This window comes from Python bivittatus, unplaced genomic scaffold (genome assembly GCF_059951505.1).
Source record: "Python bivittatus isolate LINGU-HERP-01145 unplaced genomic scaffold, Pbiv_v1 ctg000330_np1212, whole genome shotgun sequence".
NCBI lineage: Eukaryota > Metazoa > Chordata > Lepidosauria > Squamata > Pythonidae > Python > Python bivittatus.
The window spans coordinates 55,207,828-55,234,735 of NW_028277058.1; the positions used below are offsets into that span (position 1 = coordinate 55,207,828).

The following is a 26,908-nucleotide window of genomic DNA, read 5'->3' on the forward strand; positions in this document are numbered from 1 at the left end:
CTTGTTCAACTTGACAATGAGAACAGATGACGTCACCGAAGGGGTCATATGGGTGCAAGAGGCCTTTTGGACCACCATCCCCAAACTGTCATGAACTTCATCCTGCACAATTGATGCGCTGCTTCCCAGAAACAAACCAGGTGACCGAATGCAAACCAAATCATGTGAGAATTGAAGGTGGGTGCAGAGTGAGCCTTTTTATCATACCCCACCGTACCCCATCCTCTGACAATGCTTTGTTGTGCTTTTGTGAACTGAAGGAGTAACTGTAAAATGAGACACTGATAACACAGTGTAAGCTGCAAGAGCTCTGGAGCTAAACAAGCACACCGCATCTTCATGGCACACATCGCTGGACACCAATGGGTGGCATTTTTAGTCCTGTAAACATAAAAGTTAAAATTACCTGAAATAGCATTGTGACCGGTTTTGCTTTCTTCTTCTACTATTTGTTAGCGGTGGATTTTTTAAAAATATCTTATTAAGCAATGATATTCAATGTCAAATAATTACAAAATGTGTCATCTTGAAGAAAGGATGACATTAAACTGTTGTAGCAACTAAAGCTGCAAAAGCTGGTGTCATTGCATGCCAACCAGGAATTCTGTTATGCTTGATTTGATTAGCTGGTCGTATTGCTAGATTTAAAATGTTAGCCACAATCCAGAAAACCTTTTTCAGGCAATACCAGCTGGATTTTAATTGATTTCTTCCCCTGAGCAAACACCCTGTATGCCAGAGATTTTTAACTGGGGGTCCATAGATCCCTTGAGTGGGGGTCTGTGGATAGCTTTCAGGGACTCCCTGAACTTGAAAAGGGGGGAAAAAGGTGCAACTTTATTTTCACTAACCTTTATCTGAAATTTCGGTTTTCATTCAATAAGGTATGTAGGGAACAAAGTAATTTACGGTCTCTAGTCTCCAAAATGTTCAATGAATCTCATGATCTAAAATTATTATACCCTAAAAATAAATAAAATAAAGAAGCATATGTATTACTGGATAATGTATTTGTTATTTTTTACTATTTTGATAACTGTATTGAGGCATTGCTGGTTTCCTTTGTAATACAATCTCTATCTATGTATGTTATTTTATGTATTTAAATACAGTTTTCTGCGTAGAGGTCTGTAGGTTTCACCAGATACAAAATGATTAAGAATCCCTGCCCTATGCAAAACTCTCCAAAATTCAAAGGTAGCTTCTCATATTATGATGAGGAAGTGTTAGCAGGGGAATCAGGTATTAGTCATTGTACTAACCACAATCTGGTTGGTCCAGTGATTATCATAAACCACTGTGATGTCACATGCATCATGACACCATTGTACAACTTACACAAATACATAATTTGCGCTAGTCATATCATGTCATGGGACAAATGACTTACAGTCATTGGTGTCATTTGCATTATGATGTCATAAGTCATATGATGTCACGCCCCCACTCGTATCCTCCATAGATACCCATGGTTTTGATGTGTCGTTAACATGGTTTCAGCTGCTGTAGTTAATACATATCATTTATGGTTTAATACGTTGAGCAGGCCTAGAAAGACATGAATGTTACATGTTCAGACAATTATACTAAATGCTGCCCCCCAGATGCCAACTTGTGGCCCCTTGAATTGCTCCTCTGTCCACTGCTAAAATTCTGCAGTGTGGTTTATTGCAAAAGCTGGTGGCAAATTTAATACTTGGAACACTCATATCATCATATATCATCCATGTCTTCAGGCCTGGGGTCTCAGGGGACCAGTGAGATCTTGAGGTGGCCCCTTTGCAGATCTAATCTTTATGTTTCTTTTTTAAACTTTTTAATATAACTGTGTTTGACATATTTATTGTTTTAATTCTTTTGCTGTACACCACCCAAAGTCACTTCTTGTGAGATGGGCAGCCATATAAATTTGATAGATAGATAGATAGATAGATAGATAGATAGATAGATAGATAGATAGATAGATAGATAGATAGATAGATAGATAGATAGATACTTTCAGAATTATGATGGATCTGGCCGTGCTGACTGCACTGGGTTTTTTCTGCCTACCGACCCACTTCGCTCTATGGCCTTACCCATCTTGCATCACTGCATAACCACGGTGTCTCTCTGCCAAAAAGGAGAGAGCAAACATGGCATCTTCCCAGGGAAATTTGCTCACCCCTTTGATACGGGCTGCTCTTTGCCGTGTTTCAGATCCTGGTTGATTCTTCTGCCAGATCACAACCTATTTTTGAATCTTCTCTCAAACTTTTTAAAGCATTTAATGATAGGGTATGTTTGAGCCTGGAAGCATCTGCTTTTCAAGAAGGACAAACTCCAGACTCGATGTGGAAGCAAGATCCAGTAATTACAGAAGTCCCTCTATTAGTGTTTCAGAATGGATTAAATGTTGCTCTTCCCTACTAATAAAGCCCTCCCACTCCTTTTTTTTTTTGATACAGGGATGGATATTACTTAAAGTGAATGACTAGCCTTAGGCTCTTCTTTGTGCTTTTGCCAATACATCATGCTGAAATGGTGCTAATTTTGAATTGCTGCCCACCGCATCATATTAGATAACTTCTCGTTTTTGCCCACCCGCCTACACATTAATTAAAGCAAACACTACTATCTTAACAAGATAACTTCTTGTAAAACAGAGAGAGAAAGAAAGGAAAAATATATTTAAACCACACCATCAGGACAATATTAAGATTTTTTCCAAACAATGTTACTGGGTAGAAATGAGGAAAGACCAGGAGAAATAAGAAAGAAAAATAATCGAGAAGCGAAATGAAAGGGGTAAAGCCGTAACATGACATGATAATTTTCGGGGGAAAGTTTGGGTCATGAAGGAGGCTTTGCTGTGCAAAACCCCTGTGGCATTAGTGAAATGAGAATGACTGCTAGAAAGGGGGTGGAGAAACAATGCTAGGCTAACTCTGAATCCCTTTCAAATAGTTACAATTATTAAAGTAGGACCTTGATTTACTGGACCTCAATACAACAGATTTCACAGGCAGCCGGCCAGATTTTCATGGTGTTTTCCATTATTTACGTAACAACTTCATAAAGAAATGGTGTAAATGGTATCATTTGTGCGATGACATCATCATGAAAAATTGATGCAAATTACCTCATTTGGGTAATGACATGATTACGCAAATGACATAAATCACCTTCATGAGGTAGGTTTGTTTTTAATGGGCATCCATGAAGAATGGACAGCCGTCTACCTGTTGGTCCACTGAAATTAATTTCCCTGGATTTTTGATCATGTTGACTGGCAGCACTGCTTTTATATTTGAAAATTACTTTGAAAGAGAAATGTCATTAAACTAAGTTTATGTTGAAATGTATAGGGGATAATCTTATTTATTGATCTTCATCATATCCTCTCTGCCTTAAGTGCATTTCAAGATGGAATAGACCAGGGAAATTATTCTAACTGATCTTCTCAATAACCTTTAGGTAATAGAGTCATCTATCCACTTTACACTATGACACTTCAGACAAAATTCTCAGATTAAAAAAAAAATCAAAATACATTTACAAATACATATTTTAACAGAAAATTTGTTAAGAAAGTTGTATTTCTGGCTGACCTTATGGCTGACCTTATGTTGGCTTGAATGCCAAACAAGAATGAGCTGGGTTAGTACTTAGACAGGAGACCACAAGGAAATCTCACAGCTATAGGCTAGACTGAAAAGTTAAAAAACATCCTGGAAGAAAGCAGCAGCAGTCCACTTCTGTATTATTGCCAAGAGAACTATATGGATAGATCCATGAAGTCACTGGAAGCGGTGCTCTACTTAACTATTACTTCCAGTAATGATCATGATAACAATGAGGAAGAACATGCTAGAACAGGAGTAGGCAAGGTGATGATCTCCAGACATTTTGGACTCTACCTCCTGTCATCGTCAGCCAGAAATGGCCAGTCATCAGCTGTTGAAGAAGATGTTGCCCAAAACATCTAGAAGCACCAGATTTCCTGACCTGGTCCTAAATGATCTGAGAGGATCAAAGAAACACAAGGATCAACTCTACAGTCTCATAGGAGCTTAATCCAGAATTTTACACAGTTTTGGCAGCCTTCCCTCTTGCGAACCCCTTAACTGGTAGGGACAAAGGAAGAGACTCATTCCTTCATGCTACCTAGCTGATGCAGTCTTCTTCTCAGAGAGCTTTGTCAGCCTCCCTCATTGCCAATTTTAATGAAGGCATCGAAAATGGATTTCAACAGGAATTTTATATAGTCTCAGGGAAGTCACTGGATACTTCTATGATTCAGTAGCCTCACTGGAAAGAATCTTCATTCCTGGGAGTTATATGTCTATAACCCTACGAGGCTTATATCTGAGTAGACTTGTATAGGATTGTATTGTTAAAATAATTTTCCAGCGAGCGTCCATATTTTCTCTTTCCAGAGCCTCTACTGATTCTATTTTGTTTGTGTGTGTTGTACAGAGCTGAAAATATTGGAGACCAGCTTAAGTTGGCATTTTGCTTAGAAAGGTGGGATGTAATGTTGGTATAAATCAGTGTTTCTCAACCTTGGCCGGTTTCAGATGTGTGGACTCTGGGAGTTGAAGTCCACCCATCTGAAAGGTGCCAAGGTTGAGAAACACTGGTATAAATCATAATTGGGCAATACACCGGGCTGAGTTCAGTCTTCGGCTACTTCTGGGTCAGCGTCCAGAAGTCTTCGAAGCACCGTTCACTTATCTTAATTCCTCCATTAGTCAGACCTCAGCAGGGTGGTGGGGAAGAAGGCTCCATTTCTCTGTGCAGGGGAACAAGAGACACCCATTGCACAGGTCAAGCAAGATTCCTGGGCAGAAGAAGTTGAAGCTTCTTGACTCTCATGAACTTCCTCACTGTAACCACAGCAGGGGAGCAGCAGTTTTGCTGGATGAGGAAAACAAGAGCCTTTTCTGAAGATAAAACTCTGGGAGAGTATGTAGGTGAATCTACAGGCCCGCGGGTCTTTTGACGTGCTCATCAGCACCGTACCTTCTCTTTGCAATCTGATCCAACAGGGTTGTTCTCGTGGGATATGTGGGGGCCAAGGGGGTGTGTGGATCAGACTAACAAAACCATATTACTAGACTGCCATCGAACCCTGCCCTTTTTAGGTGTCACCTGTACAGCCCAAAAGGATGGAGTTCGCATCATTGCAATGTTGCCTACCTGATTCTGACAAAAGCAGCGAGGTCTTGTGGACACCGCAGGTTGTAATTATGTTCAAATGTTATTAACTCAGCGGAAACCATACATTCCCGCATAAAGAAATTAAACCAGCATTTAATACTGGAAGGCCATGGGAGTAATGTCACATAAAAAATAAAACTCTTCTATTTTTCCCCTGTGAATGCATCTCAGTTTTAGCAGTTACGTGGGAATACATTCCCCTGGTATGAATACTTTTTTATTATCATTATTACATTTGCACCACATTCCTCCTGGCACCTTAGCCCCTGTAATGTTTCACAGGGCACCATTCAACTACCTTTCCAGGCTGAGAAATGACCGACGTGTTCCCTGAAAAGCAAGAACACCCATTGTCGGATAACCTCACACCTGTTTTCTTTGCACTGACAAATGTTTCATTGAGTCCGTTAACGCCGCGTGGCTCTGCAGAGGGCCACAGTTGATCAGTCACTGCATTAAGCAAGCATCTGGAAGCTGTACTGGAAGATATATTCTCTTCTGCTGTACTTTCCATCGTGCGCGGGGCGGAAACATCAGTTATTCATCAAAAGATCATATAGATGTCTCCTTCTCCTTCCAAAGGAGACGCATAGTGACTCTTTCATTGTATTCACAGTGCACTCTTGTTTTCCATTCCTGTAATGAATGATGTGAAAAAGCTCAGTCTTTTTTTTTTTTTAAAGGATGCGCACAGGGCCAGTGCTTGGAATGGTGAGGCACCTGCCGGGGCAGTTTTAAAGGCGGCTCACTGCCAACGTTTCCTCCCTGGCTCTGCTTTGCTTCTCACTTTGGCCACCAGCAAGCCCATTCAGCTCTCCTTCATTTTCCCTGGTGTTTGTCCCTAAGTCAAGTCCATCAGCACATCTTATTTGTGATCCCAGAGAAAATGAAAGGCATGATTCAACTCCATCTTTTCTGTCCGAAGGCATGCCCAACATGGATCTTGACTTTTTTTTTTTTAAAAGGCCTAGGTATTTGCGAAGTAGAAAACCTAGTGCATAAGTTGCAACCTTTGGTTGTAATAAAATACAAATAAAATAAATAATAAAATGAAAATACCTTTGCCATCAACGTGGCCTGGCATTGGGCAAGAATTATATAAATCTATATTTTTATTAAAGTTTTTAATTTTTTAAAATTTAAATTAATAATGATCTCCCTTCCAGTTCCTGCATTTCTGACACAAGATGAGACAAGACGAGTTGCAACCTACATAGTAGTTTAGAAAATGCGGGGGGTGGGGGGCTGAAGTCAACTTCTAGCAGAATTTGCAAAGACTGGTCTCCTCCCGCCAAAGTGTTTGAACTGGCTACCTGCTTGATTGAGAGGGGTGAATAAGTGGACAGTGACATCCACAAGGGTTAAAGTGCAGTAGTGTGAAGGAATGGACTTATGAAGGTCAGGTTCAGGGAGATAAACGTGTTCTTAGCCCCCAGCAGGAGCGTAGGAAGTTCAAGAAGATGAGGCTGGCACCTCCCTAAGGAATTCACTGTGTTGTGGCTGGCTGGCTGGCTTGGGAACTAGGGTTCAGTCTGGGGAGATTTTCTGTCTGGAGGTTGTAGCTAATAAACGCAACAGAACTATATTTGCATTGTCTCTTGGAGTTCTTTGGGCTGAACCTGACAAGTAGTATCTCCTGTGTGATTCACCAGTTCTTCCTCTGGTGATTGTGCTGCCAGCAATAATGGGGACAAGGAAGATGTAGTTGTGCTTGTCACCTGCCTGGCGTGAGTTTGGAACTCAGGCATTGTGGTTTTCTAGTTTCTGGTTATGGCTGTCCAACTCCTCTCATCTGGACAAGATCCAGGAGGCAAGCAGTACATAGATTTTGGAAAGGTCTCCGTAAAGCTAGTCTTGGGGCAAATGGAATCTTGGAAACTATCATAGAAATGTCCCAGCCTCGTTTACAGTGGACTCATTATGGCAGAGAGATTCGAAACGCTGCTTCGCAGATTTCTTGGCACCTGGGCTGAGCTGCCTTTTTTGAGATAAGCTGCCAATGGACTCCCTTTCTATCTTGACTGTTTTTGTCTACTCTCCCTTCCATCCCTTTCCAGTCTCCCCACAATTCCTCACGGCAGAAACATTATGCAATAGGATTCCTGCAAACTCTTACCTACCCTTAGGTACACCTGTTTTGGTGCCCTGTAGGTGCCGTGCCATATCCAGCTTCTTAATTTAACAAACGAATGAATGCTGGCATGCTGCAGAGCAAGGCATTAGACTTGGCCATCCCACTGATTTGCAGAAATGCTTTTGGATCCCACAGGGATCCCACTGAGATAGTTGAGGCCAGTTAGGAAGTATGTGGTTCACTTTCTATTAAATTAAAGAGGTGTGACCACCCCTGCCCATTTCGTGAATTGCCAATGCCGCCGTGGCAATCATGCCGTAAGCATGGCCAGCTTTCAGAATCTCCAACCTGCCCCAAGTCTCAAACATGTGCTCCTCCTTGGATTATGGCCTAACATCAGATGTGAACCCAGACACTGTGGCTTATTCAGGAAGCCATAGTTAAACCAAGTGTAGCTCAGCAGAAGCTACAGCTAGACAAATGGACCAGCTTTTTCTATTATACAGAGGTGGCTGTTAAAAAACAAAAAAAGCCACTGGTGTTGACTTTTTAAGCCCTTCTCTTTCTCTTCCTTATACAGATCTAACACGGCTGGCTCCTTCCTTCCCAGCTATGCTGTTTCTAAAGCACTCCATTCGGTTGCTGAGTTCTCAACCTCTTTTGACTAATTCTCCTGGTTGTTCCTAGGGTAGGGTAGCTCAGACCTTTGGCCCATCTAGTGAGAGGTTCTAGACTTATAGCAGTGTTGCCCACTTGAAGATGTGTGGACTTGCCCACTTGAAGATGTGTGGACTTCAACTCCCAGAATTCCCCAGCCAGCCATTTTCCCCAGAATTCCTGAGCCTGGCTGGGGAATTCTGGGAGTTGAAGTCCAGGGGCCAAGGTTGAGAAACACTGACATAGGCTGCCATATAACACAACACAGCCATTCCCCAGAAACCTATATTGACAATTAAAAAATCTCAAAATCTGAAGACTCTTCATATCTCTGCCTGTAAAACTGTTGGATGTACTACAAGAGGACATATGGCTGCTTCTGCAACTTGCCCTGATTAGAAATGTTTAGTAGTCTGCAAATCTCTAAATCTAGACTCCACTAGTTTGTTTATTTGTTTGTTTAATTGTGCAATGATTCCCGTGCCTCAGTCCTCACAGTCTCTAGGTGGTTTACAGATATCCAAATAGCAATAAAATAAAATTACATTTTAAAGCTTTCGTCACGAAATTATAACGATTAAGATCCAATAATAAGAAAACTATACAGACCTAAATAAATTGTTAGCAGCTATCTTTCAGAACGACAGGCAGGGGCGTCCCCAGGGAAGGGTCAAAAACTTCAAGATGGTGGGCATGGCGTCACTGTCAAAGCTCTGCCCCTTTGTAAGTATTTGCATACAGAATTGGTTAGTGGATTTTAACCCCTCCCAGCGGATACCCCTGATGTCCAAGATGTCATCGTGTGGCGGTGTAATGTCTTATAAACCAAGCTAAAACAAGGTGGAGAAAGAGGATCTGTTTTTTAAAATGTTTTCCCATGTGTAGCCTAGCAACAAGGCTAGGTAAATAACCCTTGCTGGAAGTTCCCTCCGCCCTCAAAAATAAATACAGCATGGGGGGGGCAGCCATCTTATGCATTCGATTCATATTTCACTGTTATGCTATCTTTTGATAACCATGAAATTACCTGAGCATTTATTTACTCGAGAAAGGAAATGGAACATTGGTATTAAAGTTTTCCCTTGCCCTACATGGTAGCTTGTGAAGAAAATTACATTGTTTTGACTGAGATATTTTGGTCTCCATGTAAATTATACCCCACCTTTCTGCTATACTTGCCTTCAAGATTCAGGTTGATTTTGTCATCTGACACTTCTCTCCTCTCCTCTATTAAGCTCTCTCTGCATTTATTCAGGAGGTGAAGAACAGTATGAAAAAAAAAGTGACAATATCTTTTTTTTGTTGTTGTTGTTCGAAAAAGTTTTCCTGGTGGCTCTTTTCCCAGTCAGGAATGCATTAGTACAACACATTGGCTAGTCTATCCAGAAGTCTCTTGTAATCAAGTACAGACTTGTAGGGCTATCTGTGAGTCTGTGTGTGTGTGTGTGAGCACGTATTAGTGTGTATGTCTGTGTTGCTTTAGTTTATATTAGCCCTGGAGGCAGAGTTAACACTTAAAATGGGACAAGAGTGTTTGCAGCCATCAGAGAACTTTCCAGCCAGCTTCAATAACATCATTCTGTTTTTTTCTCTTTTTTTGTATATAATTTTTTTTTTTTTTTGGCAGCAAAGACTTCAGTGGAACCATCTGTCTCTCTATTAGTGTTTTGAGTTCTGTTTTGAAGCTTCTTTGCTTGGCAAAGTCATTTTCATCCTTGGAATCTCTCTTCTTCTTCTTCTTCTTCTTCTTCTTCTTCTTCTTCTTCTTCTTCTTCTTCTTCTTCTTCTTCTTCTTCTTCTTCTTCTTCTTCTTCCTCCTCCTCCTCCTCCTCCTCCTCCTCCTCCTCCTCTTCCTCTTCCTCTTCCTCTTCCTCTTCCTCCTTCTCCTTCTCCTTCTCCTTCTCCTTCTCCTTCTCCTTCTCCTTCTCCTTCTCCTTCTCCTTCTCCTTCTCCTTCTCCTTCTCCTTCTCCTTCTCTTTGCCAAAGAATACAATGCAAAAATTCTACTCAGCTGTTCACTTTTATTCTAAAAGGAGAAAGGAGTTTCTTTGTCATTTAAAAAAGCTAGCAAATTAAGTCAGAAACAGGATTATTCTAGGGTCATTAAAATCCCTTCCTATATGCATTTACCTCAGAGTAAATCCTGTTCAATTTAACAGATATCCATTGGACAGTGCTGTAAGCAAAACAGTTGGAGCACAGTGGTCATTACTCTGCAGATGCTGAAATCTTTTGGGCAAGTGAGATAGGGTTCTCACGATAACAATAACATGGCATTATTCAAGATCTCCTGCTTAAATAACAGAATAGTATAAAGGAATTTTTAAAAGATATGTGACTCTAAAAATGGAATGGGATTTGCGGGGGATCAGGAAGGGAGAAAGTCTTATTAGAGATTCAAATGGACTCAAAGTAGATCTGTGTGGTGCTATTGCTCTTTCAGTGGTCCACAGAGATGGGAGTACTTCCAAATTCAGATTGCTCACAAATCAAATACAGTAAGCTGTTTTCCCATTTCCAATTACCTGCATTAGTTATAATTCAATCTTGCACGAGCCAAAGAATTGGGCCACTTTCTAGAGTTTTTGTTGACTAAGACAGCAGCAAAAATCAGCTTCTCAAGTCTCGCTAGGCTATTATATCTGTATCCAAGGCAATTTGGTTGCACGGGTGGTTGCATGGGTCACACATTGTATGCAGACTAAGTGTATGAAACTCTTTAGGCTTTCCACCAGATCTCAGGATCTTGGGACATCCCAGAACACAGCCTCACCCAATGAAAGAAACATCTGTAGGGGAAGTATGTCCCTCTGTGCAAACAGAGTTTCATGTAGATAAACAATGAGCATCTGGAAGCATATCTGAGAAATACATTGTAGTCTTAATATCTTAAGACTACTGTTAAGAAGAAGCTGTAATATCTGGTTTGATGTTTACCACCTCTTGTCCAGCAGGTTCAAGGTCAGCTTCCACCATTAATGATACCCGTATTCCCTCCAGACCAGCGAACTCTAGCAGCAGCAGCCCAGCAAGGATTCCTCCTTCCACCTGGTTTCAGCTACAAGGCAGGCTGCAGTAAGTCTAGTCAGTTGTTTTTATGCAGGTGGGATATGGTTAAAGTGGACCGAACACGAGTTGGCCTGGGGTAGCAGTGATGCACTTTCAGAGATAGGCCATTCTCATTCAGAATTCAGCTGTGGACCCAGTGGGTCCAGATCAATGCATGGAAGGAAGGGGAGAGAAGCTGAAATTGCACCAAGCTGGTTCAACTCTACCTCTCTTTTAAATCAAGATCTATTTTGCACTAAGACTAAGCGAATACAAACACACAAGCCTAAGGTGTTCCTATGTGTGATCTATGTTCTCCATTTCCACAGATTGCACACTGATCCTTTCTCTCTGATATGGTGGTTGTATGAAACTTTTAGTACTGTTGAGGGTTGAGGCTGCAGACTTTGTCGAATAAAGGGAATGCTTGCCCAGTGTTTAGAGATTTCATTGTGGGGCTTGATAGTACTACTAGACATCTTTTATAATCATTATTGAAATGGAATATGTGTTTGATTTTCAGCACTTGGAATACAATTTTAAAAATGCTAAGTGGGCTAATGTTACTGCTAGCAAACCCTCAGCATTAAGCATGTTTGGTCTCCTGGAGGTCAAAACATTATGAAAATATGTTTTCTGATGTAGCCACATGGATGTGAATAAGGATGACTAAAATGGAAATCTGAAGATTATCCCTCTCTTTCTGTTACCAAAAGCAAAGATATAGGGTGGGCCTGCAAGAATGTGGCTTGCCACCTCTTTTTATTTATTTGTTTTTTCACTTCTCTGAGGGTGTGAAAAAAGAGATCATGGGCTGGGTAAGCCTCCCCCACCTCTGTCCATAATGGCTCTATCCTTGGATCAGGCTACTACATGAGTAAAAAAAGGGGGGGGGCAAAGGAGACAGCCTTCCCACCAGTTTTGCAGCAGCTGAGAAGTTATCAAAGATTGCCACTTGTCATTTTTCATGGGACCTCTGTTATCATTCATTGCTGATATACAGAGATATTTTCCCCAGGGCAGTGCTTACCTAGTCACTAGATCAGCTGTGTCATCTGGACACAACCCGTACATAATAGTGATCTACAGATTTTTCATGCTGTCCTTTTCAACAGTCCCAGCCAACGTGATCAGCGGTTGAAGACTGTAGCCCAACCCTTTCTTGCATTTATTCCAAAGGAGGTATATATTTACATACATGTCCTGCATCTTCTCTCTTCAAGGCAGAAACCCATGGATTACATAAATCTGGAGCTCTGTAAAATGATCCAGATACCTGTTGATCCCAATACATTTGGGGAATTATATGCGGGCTGATTGCAGAGCATCACTGAACCAAACAAATCAATCAGGGAATCTATAAATAAATGATATGGTTTTTACAGTGTGTTATGGCAGGGAAGGCGCTGGCCTAAGACTGAAGACATCCAGTCAAATCAAGCTGTGGAAGCTCCATGGGTAGTTTGGGGTCAGCTCTCTTTCTCTCTTAGCCCAACCTATCTTACAAGTTTGTTATGGCAGGGATAAAAAAAAAAAATGAAAATGTGTTGCGTGTGCTATGTATCCCCTCTGGACCACCTGATGAAAAGAGAAACCTAACAACAGGACAATTTGGGGGGAAAAGAGGGGGATACTAATGCCCCAAAGGAAGGAGAAATATAGTTTCCTTATTGTTCCTGGCATGATGGACTTCTGCATACATTCTGGATACTATACAGGGTGGTAATGTGGGAAGGAATGTCTGTTCACCTGCAATCTGGCAAAAGTGGAGTGGGCTAGGAATAAAGTAGGAAGGATTGTTTTTGACAGACATTGTAGAGCTTAAATCCAAGCAAATGGATCAGAGAGGTTTGAAATCCATGCCATTCACACTGCCTCTACACCAGCCCTTACTTGAAATGCCCTTCTTTCCCTCCAACTGATGAAAGAAAAGAAGAAGAACCAAGAATTAATAAGATTTCCTTCCCAAACCACCTGTTCCGTACTTAATGAAGAGGTTTAATCTGCCCTTTTTGCAAACAACTTCCCAATAATGTGCAAGCCCCATTAATCTCAATGGGAGTTCTGTGCATAGATCGAGGGTAACATATGCCTCTCAATTTATGGGCTAAAACAAAGCATGAGTTTACAAAGGTTTAAGGCTGAAAAGTGAAGATTAATTCTGGAAGGTTTTGCTTTCAGAGCACTGTGCATCCGTGTGTGTGTGTGTAAGTCTGTAACAGCTGATGTGAGTATTTGGGCACTTTTATCTAAACTTCTTATAGATCCTTACATACTCCTGTCTTTAAGACATGGATTGTTTAAAAATAAAACAAATAACCTAAAAGGAGAGGAGGAAGACATCAGAACTGCCTTCATTTCAGCAAGCAGATTTATCTTCGTTAGGAATTTCATAAAACTGGTTTCATTCATTTCCGCTTATCTAACTCTTCTGACATCAGTTTTCTAACTATCTGAGGCCCTCTTGTTCTGGGAACTACAGTCTTTGGTCCTTCTGTTTGGCTTTATTATGTTCGCATCAGTATATCATTGACTAATTCATGAATTCATCAATTGTTTTTTGTTAGCCCAGTATACTTCATTGAAAGCAGTTGAATTCGTTTCCAAAGCAAAGAACTAAGCTGATGACAAATCCGTACCATAGTATTACTTTTCAAGATGATGAGGAGGATGAGGAAGATTTTTTACTGAACGTATGTTTAATATGTAGAGCTGAAGGATGGGTCCCTATATGTCTGCACGCTGAATGAAAAGGTTTTCTGGGCAACATAATAAAGCCAGAACTGCCTTAATAAAGCCAGACTGGGCTTTACAGGTAAAAAAACCAACTAACTCTCTCCATGGAGCAAGACTTTTTTCATACTGTTGTTATCTGCTAATATCTAGTAGCCTTTAGGAGCGCTGCCCTAGTTGGATGCAAAACTGTCTTTGTGAAGTTGGGCCATAGGGATCAGCTGGGACTGCTGCTTGCTGACCTTCCTACTTGCAGTGAAGCAGTGCTCCTGCCAGAGCTCCTCAACTCCAAGGCGGAGTTGGTGCTGGAGTTCCCAGGCTTTTAGATCTGGGGTCAGAGGTGGCTTGGGAGTTCATGGCCACCATGGGCCTGATCCAACCTCCAGAGGGGAGGACCCAACCCACAGTGGAGGGCACACATTAGATTTGGTCTTGGAACAGTGGTGTTGTGATTTGGTCTTGGGGAATATTAACATCAGTCCCCGGCTGTGGACAGATCATGCCGTCTTGGTTCTGAAGTTCCACTGTAGGGAGGTGGAGACTGCTCAATCAGACTGCCCCAGGCAACTGATGGACCAAGGAATTTGGGGTTTCCCAGAAGCTCTGGAGGATAATTTGAGGCCTTTAAAGCTCTGAATGGCACAGGGCCAGGTTATTTGCAGGACTGCCTTTCCCAGAGGGTATCTGCCCATTCTACCAGGTCAGATAGGGTGGGGGTACTCATAAATGTTGTCATCTCATGGGATCTAGGAAGTGAGAGATAACCCTGTAGTATCATTATTCTTTCCCCCTCCTGACTGCTAAGTCTTCCTTCTTGCAGGATTACTTACATAAGTATCCCATTCAGTTTGGAATCCAACAGGTAAAATAGTGATGCACATCTTCAGTGGCCAAGGCTTCATGTAGTCCTTGAAACCTTGAGCATGGCCCTCCAGAATCCCTTTGCAAGTTGCCTCTTGAAGGAGCAGATTGACCAATATGGGAATAGTAACAATTCCTTGCATTTAGTTACTTTGATTTAAATAAAATTTGAATCAAAACCCATTTGGTTTTATCTCCTGGCTTCATCAAGGGCACTTTTCATAGCTGCATTAAGATGAATTCCTCCTATCCTTGAGTTAGCAGAAAAGTATAGTGACATATTTATGTGGCCTTCATGGCCAAAGTTTACTATGTCTCAGCAGCAAAGCTAGGAAATGTTACTGTTCTTATCCTTTTTAATGAAGGGAAGTTTCAGGGCAGTGATTGGTGGATTCCATAATTTCCTTTGCTGTCTCACCCAGTATTATGTATTGTAGTTAAAACAAGGTTCTGCTCTGTGTTACTCATGCTGTGGTCACCTCCTGAATGGACTATTGTAACACGTTCTATGTGGAGCTGCCCTTGAAGAATATCCAGAAGCTTCAAGTGGTGCAAAATGCAGTGGTGCAGGCAGTTATGTGTACTCCTAGAACTGCACACATTACACCTCTGCTCCAGGAGCTGCATTGGTTGTCAATTTACTCCTGGTTGTCAATTCAAGGTGCCGGTTTTGACATTTAAAGCCCTAGATGGCATGGGACCAGGTTATTTGAGGGACTACCTCTCCTTGATTATGTCTACCCATCCCATCAGGTCCAGCAGGAGAGGTATGTTATAGGTCCTGTCTTCTAAGGAATTCCATCTGATGGGATGCAGGAGGTGAGCCTTCTCTGCCATGGTATCCACCTCATCACCCTCCCCTCCAAGATGAGATTGGCCCTGACCCTACTGATTTTCCAAAAATCCCATAAAACCTTGTTTTTTCAGCAGGCTTGAGGAAACCCATGAAATGGCTCTACTGCATGTAAGATCTTGAAGGCACTCTCTTGTGGTTTTAGTTATATTTATGTTTTAAATGTTTAATGGTTTGTAAAGTTTTATTTTAATTGTTCTGTTTTTATTGTATGCTGTCACATTCATGAGATACTGTAGGCAGCTCTATAAATTTGGGAGGACCTACACATAGCCTTTCAAAGCCTCATTGCCCATTCACAATGTTGTGGCACCTTGAGGAAGGTATAAGACAGATGTTAAAGAGGGAAGGAAGGAGCCAACCATACAGGAGAGACTTGGAGAAATGATTATACAGGCCTGAGATAGAAGGAAGCATGAGAAAGAAACTTAAAATAACCCAGCCTTGATTTTATTTAGTATAAGATGGAACAGAGAGAAACTTGGAGAGGCTATTAAGATTCTGTTAATATACCCTACAGCAATAAAGTAGTGTTTCTGGAATCCTGCTGTGGCTGTTTTTGACCTGGCCTACTTCAAAGGGCTGACATCAAGAAATCAATAGTCTTGTGTCAAAAAAAAAAAAAAACCCAACATATCAGTTGAGATGGAGCTGACATGCCAATTGCTGATCAGTAGCTCCCTCCTACTTCATCTTGTTCCCTTCTAGTGATCCATCAACCATTGATTGATTGATTGATTGATTGATTGATTGGAAATAACACTATGGAACTGTTATTCTCTTTGAAGATTGATAGTCCTTTGGCAAAACAGCAGCACAAAAGTGCCTGTTGGAATGGAGCTCATGGGAAAATGAATTCCCTCCTACTTTACCTGGCTCCCCTCATATGGTCTACCAGTCAGCCAGAATTTTATTGTTTTATTATTTTATTGTATTGTATCGTATTGTTTTATTTTATTTATTATAGTACTATGATGCGTGAAAAAATAATTCTGGCCACAAGCCTACTCTACATTAAGTCAGTGGTGATTCTTAGCAACCATATAGATGGATTTTCCCTAGGAGGATCTATCCCCAACCTGGTTCTTTAGGTCTTCCAGTGGTGCACCCATCGCCACTGTAACTGAGTCTATCCACTTTGCGGCTGGTCATCCTCTTCTCTTTTCTTCCACCTTTCCCAGAATTATAGATTTCTCCAGAGAGTTAGGTTTTTGCACAACGTGTCCAAAATATGATCATTTGAGCCTGATCATTTGGGCCTTGAGTAAGAACTTGGGGTTGATTTGTTTGATAATCCATTGCCCACAGTATTCTCAGAAGTCTTCTCCAACACCAGAGTTCAAAAGGGTCAATACTCTTTCTATTCCCTTTCTTTAAAGTCCATACCTATAGATGCAACATAGTAAACCATATTTTAGTAAACGGATATCTGTGGGTACAATTGGAGCCACTTTGTGTCACAGTCCTATTCTTCCTCAGATGGGTGTTGACTGAGAAATTAAAAGGTTTTAGCTCACCTAGAAACAATCCTGACCGCAGTCTAGAAATCTAGTGTGCTCATTTTTTCTTCATCAGATGGGAGACCTGGCGATTCTCACCACTGAATGTGTACCTTAAAAGCTTTGTTGAATATCACTTGGCTATATTGTAGGTCTGGAAAAGGCCAAGAATGCATCCCATTAAGCAGATCTGGCAGATTCAATTAATTCCTTGTTTAACATGGTGTGACACTATGTATAAATGTGTTTGCTTTTCAATTCCAATGTATTAACACCATGGCAGCTGTGTGGCACGTCACATCCATGAGGCTGACATGATTTTTGGTCACCATGGAAATGAAAAAGAAAATTAACCAAAATTTTGTTGTTGCCCCTGGGATGCCTTTAATAGTGGCCTGTTGGTGAAACATTCCAGAAGGTCTTACTTTATTCATTAAGAAAGCTACATTTGATCAATTTCTCCCTAACGTTAAGTGACAATCAAATGAACAAAAACATCAGATATTCCATTGCATGCAAAGAGCTCCACAGAAATCAGATCTAGACATTGAGGATTTATGTGGAAACAAGGGCTGAGATCCAAAAGGCATACTATTTCATGCAAAAGATTTACACTACTGTAGAGAGCTTTTCCCCTGCTGTGTTGATCATCTGAACCTCATCAGCAATAGCACACATGACTTTTGAGACCACCTTGAATTCTAAAAGCAGATCAAGATGAAGCAGAGAGTTCCATAAGACAGTTTGTATATAAAGCGTTCAGTATTACTTTTAGGTTGTTTGATGTCCCAAGGATTTACTGGAATATCAGTAACACATGATATGAGGTCCCAGGACCATATCAGTCCCCAAGCCTTACGTGAAGTTTCCTGCTCCTCCAAAAGTTGCAAATGGTTAAAAAAAAAATTATTTTTAATTTAAGAGAATAAATTATTAAATACATGGGTAGTAATTATATTAACTATATCTGCTATAACTTAAATTCATTTACATTTCCTTTTTGTCCTAACGCTTACCTATATTTTGGAGACTAATCTTGATTCCCACATCCTTAGAATAAAAAATTGCATAGCTCTTATGCAGGAACAGAGACTTTTTATTCATTCATTTATTTCCACAACTGACAGGGAAGTTTGTTTATTTGTTTGTTTATATACCTGCCTATCTCACATATGTGACTCTGGGTGGCTTACAAGGTTAAAACACAAACAGTACCATGACCCCACCCCGCCAAATCATACAAACATTAAAACAATTAAAACCATACCATACAATCAACAGGACAGCACAGTCAATTCAGGAACAATATAACCACTTTATAAACTCCCCACCACCACTGCCTGATCCCCAGGCCAGATGGCAAAGCTTCAGGTCTTTCTAGAAGGTCAGCAAGAACAGGGCCAGTCTAACCTCAGGGGTAATGATGTTCCATTGGGTGGGTACCGCAGCAGAAAAGGCTCTTCCCCTGGGTCCCATCAGGTGACATTCTCTAGTGCAGTGTTGTCCAAACTTGGCCACTTTAAGATGAGTGGACTTCAACTCCCAGAATTCCCCAGCCAGCCATGCTGACTGGGGAATTCTGGGAGTTAAAGTCCACTCATCTTAAAGTGGCCAAGTTTGGACAACACTGCTCTAGTGGATGGAACCTGCAACAGCCCTGTTGGCCAGACCTGGTAGGACGGGTAGATGTAATTGGGGAAAGACAGTCCCTCAGATAGCCTGGCTCCATGCCAAATTATATCGAAAGCAGTACATTTACATATTTGGTAAAATAATTCTAGAAGTTCAAAAAAGATAACCAAGTTGAAATGCTGTTGGATTCCTGCTTTGTAGGGTAGTGACCAAAAATTGAACCATATGAATATGTCTGTACTGCCCATTTTGCCTCATTTTTTCCTGGATTCTCTTGAGTTCTTTCAAGGAGCAACCTCCACTCTTTCTAAGCCTGATTTTTTTAAAAAAAGGTTTAGAAAGACAAAGCTAGGGCGACCTATCCCTTATTCTTCCAATCAACTCTCCTTGCCTTCTACTTCCATCCTTGAAGTGGAAAGGAATTTTATTTCTGCTAATGGAACTTCATTTGCTCACATCTTCACCAGCAGTTGACACTTCCAAGTCAGAAGAGTTCCTGAGTCAGGATCCTTAAAGATGAAGTCTATATAATTCCAAGGGCAGGAAATATCACCAGCTTTTCCTGTTGTTTCCTACTAGTAGTCCATCCAAATGTTGGGAAAGAGTTGCAAAACAAGAAGAGAAGATTAATACTGGAACATGCTATTCTGAATTGGACCTGAAACCGTTCCAATAATGATTTATTGCACAATTAATGGGGAAAAAAATTTCAATCCTCCTTTGGATTTTGGGCCCAAACTCTACCAAAATGCCACTATACATGACTTTGCCAAAGTTAGGGTATATATAGCAAATAAAAGAGTTTAGTCTAGATTAATTGTAGATATACTGCCAAGGTAAATGTGAATAATCCAGGACTGGAATTAATCAGAATTCTCATTCTCTCTTTTCTCCTTTTTTAAGAGATACTCTTCTCTATTATCTTCTTATAGGGAGAAGAGAGGAAAAAAACTGCCACAAATAATTTAGCATTAAATAAGTTCCTATTTTAGTCTAGTCTAAAATAAGTTCTTTAAAGTCCCACTGATTTCAGGGAGAGAATTAAATATTTCTTGTTCTGTTGAAAGCTGAGTCAGATCACAGCAGCCTGAAGTTAATGGATAGGAAGATGTTAGGGGAACAGATAGGGAATACTTGTATAATCAGCACATTTTATTTTTCTTACGTAGCAACTCAGTGCGCGTAGAAACCTCTTTTAAAAAGAAATTTACCAAAAAATGTAAGTCAGATGTCATTATGATGAAATATCTAATTACTCTTTAAAACTGGCACAAGTCAATACAAACTGAAGCTAATCAGTTTAATGAATGCTGAATTTACCATTTGCTGGTTTTCTTAACAACATCACTGACATGTAATTGTGTGTGTATGTGTGTGTGTGTGTATAATACAGTGAATTGATTTGCGCTAATAATAATAAGAATGCAAAAACATAGCTATCTTGTAAGGTTTGTTTATGTGCATACATACATGCACACACACACACACAAACATGTTGAAATTCTTGGTTAATTAGTTTCTTGTACAGGATGATAACATTAATGTTTAGGATTTAAATGCCACAAACTTTCCTCGGGCAGAATTGCTGATGTTTCTGTTTTGTTTTGTCTTTTTAAGATCATCACATGTTTTATTTTTAATGGAGTATCATGTGGGCAGTATTAAAATTCTTCTTGTACAGTTGGTCCACAGGCAAGGCTTTGGAAAGGCTCCTAGCTAATTTCCAATTTAAGTGCTGTCAGCTGATGTCCAACTTCTGAAAATTGCCAAACCCTGAGGGGAGAGTGGGAAGTCAAAACTCTTGAAATAGTCTATTTTGTTATCTAGTTGACAACAGTATAAAAGCTAATTAGGACATGATCAGCCTGGGCGTATATACTGATCTAAAATGTAGTCATAAGGGCAGAAGGTTTTATAATCCATTGTAAAGAAGTACCACTGGAGGGGGAAGGCAAAAATCAAGACACTACAAAAATGTAAAGACGTAAGGGCAAAACTAGCCCAACCATTAGGTAGAATCTCTGGCAGCAGATTTGTGAGTTAATACACTTTTTTTATTTTATTTCCACCTGCCATGAATGGGAAAGGATGCTTTTTTTTCTGATTGGCCCCAAATAATTTAGTTATCTTTGGATAATGTGCACCTTGAACCATATGGATCGAGACTGCTGTGATGGAACATGCAAGGAGTGGATTAAAATGTGTTTATTTTGTATAACATATATGTTGCATGTTTTATAGATCAAGTTTGTGCTTGAATTCCCATCCTTCTTACAACCGTTATTTATAGCTTACTTTTCAACTAGGATAAGTTAAACATGTTCTCAAGTCAAGCTTAACTTTTGATAACTATGGAGATATATCTATGTGGATTTCTCAGCAAGAGCATGGAAATCGTTTGCCATTGGCTTCTTCCAAGATACTTTTTTTCAACTTCATAGTCTGTCCAAATGGCCCTGGAATTCCTTTATAATCTCTCACTGAAATACTGATCAAGCTTTACCCTGCTTAGCTTCTGAGCCCAGACAGGGTTGCCCAGATGTGCCACAATAGCCAAGAGTACCCTCAGAAGTTGGTCACAGTAAAAGGCCTACAGGGTGCATAGCATATTAGGCCATGTTTCTTAGGTCACTGGCAGTGGGTGACACAGGTTTCAGTTTCTTCACCCTTTTAGAGGGCAGAAAGAGCTGGCATTGGAATCAGGTACCTTGAATCAGGTCAAAATGTTCAGCGCAGTAAGACAATTCTTGCATTACTTCCAGAATCATGTAGACACTGGCAGACTGGCAACACTCAATGTCTTCTCTTGGAGAAAAGGTGGCATGGTTAGCAGTTGTCAATATCATCTTCTATCATAGATACCCACACGTTTTACAATATAATGTTTACCATACTCCTTTCTCCCCTCTACTGCAACACCAAACCATGTGAAGAGTCATAGCAGGTTCATCATGCTTTCTATCACCTTCTTAGCACTCTTCATTGAAAGCTGCTCGATAATATTCATGTTCAGTTGATTAACATCTCCAGAAAATGGTTTATTATCATGCTTGCCTCCTGGAACAATGTTGGATTGGATGTCATTTTATTCAGTGATCGCAATCTCTAAATAACTTCCCTGAACAGTTTCATGTAGATATTAAGTAATGTGCGTAGCAGGCTAAACTCAAGATATCAAACAGGAGTCCTGCAACCTTCTACTAAAGCTACTATAATAATAGGCCACCAAATCTGCCATATCTATAAATGAAGACTCACTGTATTCAGGCTAGGCCATTCACTGTGGCTATCTCAGGTCCCAAGCTCCTCACAACTGAATTGAAATGGATTGGACATTTTACTTCATCCAGAAATGCTTGTCAAGAGAAACCACCATAATCACCTTGTTCAAGAATGGAAAATAGTAGGGACCATCTATTCATGCAACAAGGCGCTTACTCCTCTTAACCCATACTTAGCAGGTTTGTCTAGGGCTTTTAAATTGGCAGGACAGGCAAGGAAGTTGCTACCCACACCTTTCTGAGAACTTTGTCCATGTCTTTGAGTTGCAGCATTTAAACTGGAATAGGTAAGAGTGACTGAGTTGTGTGTACATTCAGGAGAACGAAATAAGTAAATATCTGCAGTATGCCTAACAAGTTAATTTGACTCGAGCGATTTAAATACCCTTGAACATTCATGACTGAATGCAGGGTTGGCAGTAGGGACAACACTGATGAGAATTTCCCAAGGCTCGTAAACCAGCAGGGAATTCACTGTCCATTCTTAGAACTCTCTGATGCTCCTTTCCCTACCCACCTGTTAACCTCTTCTGTATTTGCAAATAAGCAGCAGTCCTGTCTCCCTTGTACACTTAAGGAGGATTTAAACAAACTGGAGCAGGCATAAAGAAGGGCAATGAGAATGGTCAGTGGCTGAAAACTAAGTCCTGTGACATTATGAGTAGCTTAAGGAAACATGAATGATGGTTAGCACTTTTCAAGTATCTGAAGGGGTGTTGCACGGATAGAAACCAAGTCTTGTTCTCTATCATCCCAAGAAGAAAATGAAAAAAAAAAAATACAGGTTTTGCTTGAATGGTAGGCAGTATGAGCAGTTTGACAGTGAACTAATTATCTAAGCAGGGTTGAATAGATGGTTGTTAGTAATGCTTTAAATTGGATTTACCATATTAACCAGTTGACTCTTCTGTGATTCTGTGAACTGCTGCACCTCAAATCATGTTCCCATACAGCTCCTCCAAAACCCTAGTGAATATGTGAAAAACATTAGGTTTGCATATTGTGCTAAGCCCTGGTTTGACTACGATTTATGAAATAAACCCCATTGTTTGAGTTCACACAACATGCTAAGTCATAATCCATGTTCTAAAAAAATGCAATAGTTTACACAAACTAAGCCACAACCAAATAAACCATATTAAGATTTATTACATTGTATGAACTAGGTGATTGTGCTGAAGGTTATTTGAGAAGTTTGTTTCTGTCTAGAATAGCCCTAGTTATACCTGCAAGGCATTACTAAAAGCTCCCTGTTGTCATCTGATTTTGAGCATGCATTGGTGAAGTTGTCTATAACACGTTAGAAATGGAGCATCCATGAGTTTCATGAAAATAAACTCATCGATTTAAAATATTATCTTCAGAACAAGATCAAAGCAAACTGATTATTCTGGTAAAAAAAAGTTGAACTTTTCCTCTGTTAACTAGAAAAAAAGCAAAATTAAGAAACATATTGTATCTGCTTTCTCAAATGCACCTAGATTGTGCATGTTCCTAATGAATGTACCATTGTAAGTATTATTTCTAAAGACTTTGTTGGGCCAGTAATTTCTGTTAGCACATCATTGGCCCATGCATAAATACTCCAATGATCCTCATTAATGAGGTGGAAACATTTTAAACATTTTAAATATTTAGTCTTTTGGAAAGGACAGTAATATATAAAAGCACAGCATATCTATTGATTGCAAACCAAATGTTAACTCATTCTGCACAACAATGGAATATCAAAATAAGCATTGCATATCAGGTAGGAGCACGGAGCAAGATTCAGTAACTTTGAAAGTCCTTCCTTGAATATAACCAAAATTTATTTGTAGGGAGAGGAAAAGGAAATGTCCAGAGGAGAGATTTTATTTTATTTCTTTTCTTTTCTTGTAACTTTTTTGATAACGCACAATAATTCTAACCAAGTTTTAAATATGAAGAAAAAGGGTGTTTTAAAACAAACAAACAAACAGAGGTGGTTGTGTATATAAATGGCTTCCATGCATTTCATTTGTTTAAATTAGAGATCTATAACCCCAGGCCCTAGGCCCACAGGCAGTTTTTGAAAACCTTGAATGTGACTTCCCAAAAGCTTCCAAAATTGTAATTTTTAATGTGATGGAAGGGAGAGATCATGAAATACATAACCATCAATTGTAATGTAATGTAATTTTAATGTAATGGGGAGGAAATGAAATGAAATGTAGGTGTTCCCCTGGTCCCACCCAAAACTTTTCAGAGCACTCCTCCCAGGACACCACTCAAAATCTCAGTGAGGCCCTCCAGGTGAGAAACACCTGGACACCCCATTTTATCCAGAAGAAGTGGGCAAATGTCCTTCATCCCTGTTCAGAACAGGCTCACACTTTATAACCTTTTTCAGAGAGAGAGAGGGAAAAAAGCCATGTTTCTCTCCACCCTCCACAGGGATTCTGTGAAATTGAGCTAATACATTTTTCAACACCCCATCCTTCAATAGGGCTTTGATGCTTTGTTCAAGCAATTGGGGTGGTTGGTATATTAAGAAACTTTCTTCCGCAAAGCTGACGATGAAGTGAATCCAAGCCAGGCCTGGCTGGGGTGGCAGGCAGGTAGACCGAGAGATGTAAGTGGTGCAAATATAGGGGAATGATTGAAATGCACAAATTGGACCCTCCTTTCATCACCTCAAAAGGCAGAAGGTTTGTGCTGTGGCTTCCCTCAAAGTGAACTGCACTTGGTTAAGCACCCATTGTGGGCAGACCTGTAATTTTTTCTGTCCCCATCATCTGTGCTGATTTTATCAAGGTCTTTTCTTTTTCTTTCTTTCTTTCTTTCTTTCTTTCTTTCTTTCTTTCTTTCTTTCTTTCTTTCTTTCTTTCTTTCTTTCTCTCTCTCTCTCTCTCTCTCTCTCTCTCTTTCTCTCTCCTTCTTCTTCTGTTTCCTTCATGCTTCCCCCCCCTTTTTTTGGAAGCTCAGTCCTCTGATCAATGTGCGCTTCCCCCCACCCTCCCCATTTCCCTAAATACATCATGAAAAAGGATGATGTTTCCGCCTTAATTGCTTGTCCCTTTTATTCGCATTCCTCCCTCAGCCAGAATTGTGAAGAGTGTTAGTAAAAGGCCTCACAATGGAGCTTTTCATTAGAACTGTGCGAGGCGCACAAAAGGAGGCTTTTGGAAGGAGTGAATGCAGGAGTTTAATTTGCAGGTGGAGAGTAGATAAAAGGTGCTGACGCCTCTCTTATTTTCTTACTTAGGTGACCCTTATCCCGTTCAGCTGATCCCAACAACAATGGCAGCGGCTGCCGCAGCAACCCCAGGTTTAGGCCCACTGCAACTGCAGGTAAGTGATGGAAGAGGCAAAGGTTAAATCAATCTGGAAAACAGTTTTCTCTCCTGGTTGAGAACCCACGCAACCCCCTGTGAGCTTTCTCCTTACTCCCATCTTTTGGGGGGAGAAGATGCACCCCCTTTTAAGTAACACATCTGCATCTGGAGACAACTTGTTTTCATTTGGGAGAGGGAGGACTTTGAATTTGGATTGTGCTTAGCAGATGATGATGATGATGATGATATACACTTGCTCTTTCATTCGTTCCCTTGTTTCTGTATAAGCCTTTTGATCATTGTAAGAAGTTGAATTTGGAAAGAAGAGAGAGACAGGATTACAAATAGTCCTCGACTTACGACCATTCATTTAATAACTGTTCAAAGTTACAATGGTGCTGAAAAAACAACTTACAACCAGTGATTCGTCTAACAACCACGGCAAAAAAGGTTGTAAAATCGGGCGCAACTTGCTTAATGACTGCATCGCTTAGCGATGGAAGTTCCAGTCCCAGTTGTGGTTGTAAATCGAGGGCTACCTGTAATGCCCTTTCAAAATGCAAACATTTGGAGCTGAGGAATAGATGACATAGGAGGAGCAGAAAGATGTATTTGTTTGTCGGAAGAATAATTTAAGAAGTTAACTGTTGTAAGAGATTGGTCAAGTTATGAGACACAGAGCTATCATGGTTATTTCCCAGATTATTTTTTTCATTTATATTCTGCTTTACTTCCCTACTAATGGCATGGGTAGAATTCCAAAATGATCTCTCACCCAGGAGAAGAAGAAATCTAAATCTTAGTTTTCTTAGCTTTAGCAGGATGGCTGGTGTGGGTCTTCCAGGCTGTGTGGCCGTGTTCTGGGAACACGGCCACACAGCCTGGAAGACCCACACCAGCCATTGTATTCCAGCCGTGAAAGCCTTTGACAATACATTTAGCAGGATGGTTGCATCATATGCCTTCAGTCCATAGTCTTCCATGATGTTCTGGGACCACAGAATCAGAATTCCTAGTCTTTGAAAATGTGACTAGGAATTGCCAGTTATAGTGTATGTTATTTGGCTAATTAAATAAGGCTACCATAAGACTTTGGAAGTATGGTAAGCAGAGACAAAACTCTTTGTTATTGATAATGTACCAGGTTACTAGAAGCTGCTCTAGAACTACATGAGATTATGGCTGCCATTTTATTCAAATGAGGTACTGAAATCTTGGGTGCTAGAAAAGCATGAGTCTCTCTCCACTGCTATGCTTAGCTCATAATGTTAAGTGAATTCTCCGCATGAATACCTGGCTACCCAGAGCATTATCCTTCCCTGGATTTCTAAGAGGGAAGAATCACTTACTCGTAGTGTTTGTCAAATTGGCCACTAGAGATCTTGGTTCATACTGCAAACTATCTCAGTGGCAAACTATTTCAGTATTAGCTACCCCATGATTTTGTTAATAACATGGGTGGGTGGACAGGTGAACTGGAGCTTTCTTTACTTTCTCGGAGAATCAGATTGCTTGTTTCAAAGATAAGGTGAATCTTCAGTCTAAAGTTATAAATGACTCTTTAATTCTTATTGGTGAGAGAGAAATTCCATAAGTAAGTGAGCTAGGTGCCATTGACTCAGCTCCTGGTGAATACATGGACACATGCTCGCTCTTTTGACCTGTCCCCAGTAATAATTGGTATTTCCTTCCAAGGACATTCTAGTAATCTTTTTGATTCTATCTATTTACCTTACCTGCAGTCTTCCCCTTCTTTGATTGCCCTCAATCTT

General features: G+C 40.4%; 1 protein-coding gene across 1 annotated transcript in view; it reads left to right on the plus strand.

Annotated features, from left to right (window-relative positions):
- The window catches only part of SOX5 (SRY-box transcription factor 5), a 391,244-nt gene that overhangs the window by 220,741 nt on the left and 143,595 nt on the right, over nt 1–26,908 (plus strand). The window contains exons 6-7 of the mRNA XM_088141343.1: nt 10,888–11,008; nt 25,067–25,152. Coding sequence (XP_087997469.1) covers nt 10,888–11,008; nt 25,067–25,152 — 207 coding nt within the window. The remainder of the gene's footprint in view (nt 1–10,887; nt 11,009–25,066; nt 25,153–26,908) is intronic.